General features: G+C 36.3%; 1 protein-coding gene across 1 annotated transcript in view; it reads right to left on the bottom strand.

Moving 5' to 3' along the window:
* The window catches only part of LOC119420591 (solute carrier family 22 member 6-like), a 14190-nt gene that overhangs the window by 8761 nt on the left and 3181 nt on the right, over window positions 1-2248 (bottom strand). Inside the window, exons 5-8 of the mRNA XM_037688008.1 lie at window positions 2101-2224; window positions 1903-2018; window positions 1604-1818; window positions 1408-1516 (exon numbers count right to left, since the gene is read on the bottom strand). Of these exons, the coding sequence (XP_037543936.1) occupies window positions 1408-1516; window positions 1604-1818; window positions 1903-2018; window positions 2101-2224 (564 nt within the window). The remainder of the gene's footprint in view (window positions 1-1407; window positions 1517-1603; window positions 1819-1902; window positions 2019-2100; window positions 2225-2248) is intronic.

Here is a 2248-nt window from a genome sequence, read left to right as displayed (position 1 = left end):
TATTATTATTATTATTATTATTATTATTATTATTATTATTATTATTATTATTATTATTATTATTATTTATGAAAATAAAGTAGTTTGGTTTTGAATATTCAAGTCTAGGTATATTTGTCTGCACTTTGGGTTTTGAAACAACCATCAACCATGACAAACTTCCTCATCACCTATATTTATGCTAAATTGTTTAGGATGTTCATATATTTTTTAAATTTTGTTGTATTTGTTCTTTTTTTAAACTACATTTTACATTGTATTTTACTGTACAGCATCCTTGAGTGCCACTGCCATGCAAGGCACCTTCAAATACATTTATTGTTATTATTATTATTATTATTGTTATAAAAAATATATTATTATTGAAAGTGGCATGACTGTACTTCTCCTTGTTCTCCTTTTCATGATTTATGTTTTCTTTTAGTCCTTTGGGTTCTGCTGTGTTTTCCCCTTGCTTTATTCAGCCCTCTGTGTTCCCTGTACCACTCCTCACACTCACTCTAGTCAGCCCCACCAGTTCCATCAGCTATCATTCACACCTGTTCCTAATTCACGATAATCCCAGGTGCTTTCATTTCCCACATTCTGTCAGTTCTAGTTAAACCACTTTTGATCATCATTTCACTGTCATTGTTCTTGGCAACCTGCCAGCTGTCTAGTCCTCCCTGTGTTCCTTTGTGTCTTTCACCTCCTGGTTTTGTAGGGTGCTGCCATCACGTCAGCCCCTTTTTTTTTTTTTGTTTCTTTAATAAATCAGTTTTTATTCTACGTCAAACTCCCTGTGTCTGCCCCCACTTGGGTCCAACCACTGACCGTGATAGAAACTCTTTAGATGTTTGGTGATTTTTGTTTATTTGTTCACCAACTCAGATTAATTAGTTCGGAGGTAAACGTGACAATTTAAAGATGTTTTTCATAACACATTTGAAAAGTTGAAAAGTTCATTAATTTCTGCAGTTTGGGAATAACTTATCATAACATTATTCTTTCTTTGCCATCTCAGGTAACATGAACAACAACAAAAAAATCAATGAATGGTTGGACTGTTTGGAGAAATTCAACACATGATAAGTTTTGTGCCTTTTTTGTCAGTATTTTACCATGAGTGAAAGTTAAATACCTTGGACCAGTGTATGAAATGATGAACCAAATTGTTTTACTAGTCAGTCAACAGAAACAAAAAAAATACAGATCTCTGTCATCAAACAGTGACTGAGTTAACTTGACCTGTGCCGGATCATTTAGTGTGACACCGTTAAACTTTATCTGCTCAGCTACACTTTGACCTCTGTTTCTGTCAAGTTTCTCAAACCATAAATGATTCATCTTTTCAGTTTTTCTCATCTGGTTGTGGTTTTCTGTCAGATTTTTTTAACCTAAAGTATTCAATAGAGAATATAGACTCACCGAATGATGGTCGGATAAAGTTCTCCAGAGTAAAGGTAACAACAGTTGAAAGAAGCAGCAAGACAACCTTTACCAATCACAGCCAGACTGGTTCGTATGATTTGTTTATCTGCAGAAAATCAGGACATCCATCAGATTTAGCTCTTATTTCTGCAAAATGACACTAGAGTACCGGCATCTGCACGTTCTAACCTACCAGAAGGTACCAGGATGTTGATTAAAATAGTGATTCCAGCGAGGATGAGAGCTCCGCTTTGGGATTGCCGACGTCCAATAAAGCTCATGCACACAGTCATTACAACCTTAGCAGGGATGTCCACAGCGCCAAAGATCACTTGTATCAAGTAGATGTCCACACCAAATTTCTGAAGGTCCATAGCAAGGCCATAGTATGCAAAACTGGTTGATAACCTAAAAATACATCAAGTCTCATTGAAGAATAATTTAAACTAAGTTTTATTCATTTTATTGTGGTTCAATATGTATTTTATGCACCAGACAGCACTGAGGCAGACGGTGATGATCCTCATTTTGGGTGTGCGGAACAGGTCCAGGACAGAGTACGACCTCTGGGAACAGGACATCTCTTTTTTCATGGACTCTTGGAGCATCTATGTGAAAAAAGAGCATATGTTTTAATCCAATACAGGAAGTTTGATGAAAAAAAAACACCAACAGGTATAGCTGTCTCACTTTAACATCGATCTTCTCTCCCTCCTCGTGGTGTCCGTTAAACCTGGCCACACTTTTCAGAGCCTGGACGGCTTGTTCAGGCTTATTATTTAAAGCTAACCATCTGGAGGATTCATGTAACCACCTGCAAAACAAAAAAAAACAATTA

This window comes from Nematolebias whitei, chromosome 14 (genome assembly GCF_014905685.2).
Source record: "Nematolebias whitei isolate Nwh7 chromosome 14, NemWhi1, whole genome shotgun sequence".
Lineage (NCBI taxonomy): Eukaryota > Metazoa > Chordata > Actinopteri > Cyprinodontiformes > Rivulidae > Nematolebias > Nematolebias whitei.
This window is presented reverse-complemented; position numbering and strand designations above follow the sequence as displayed.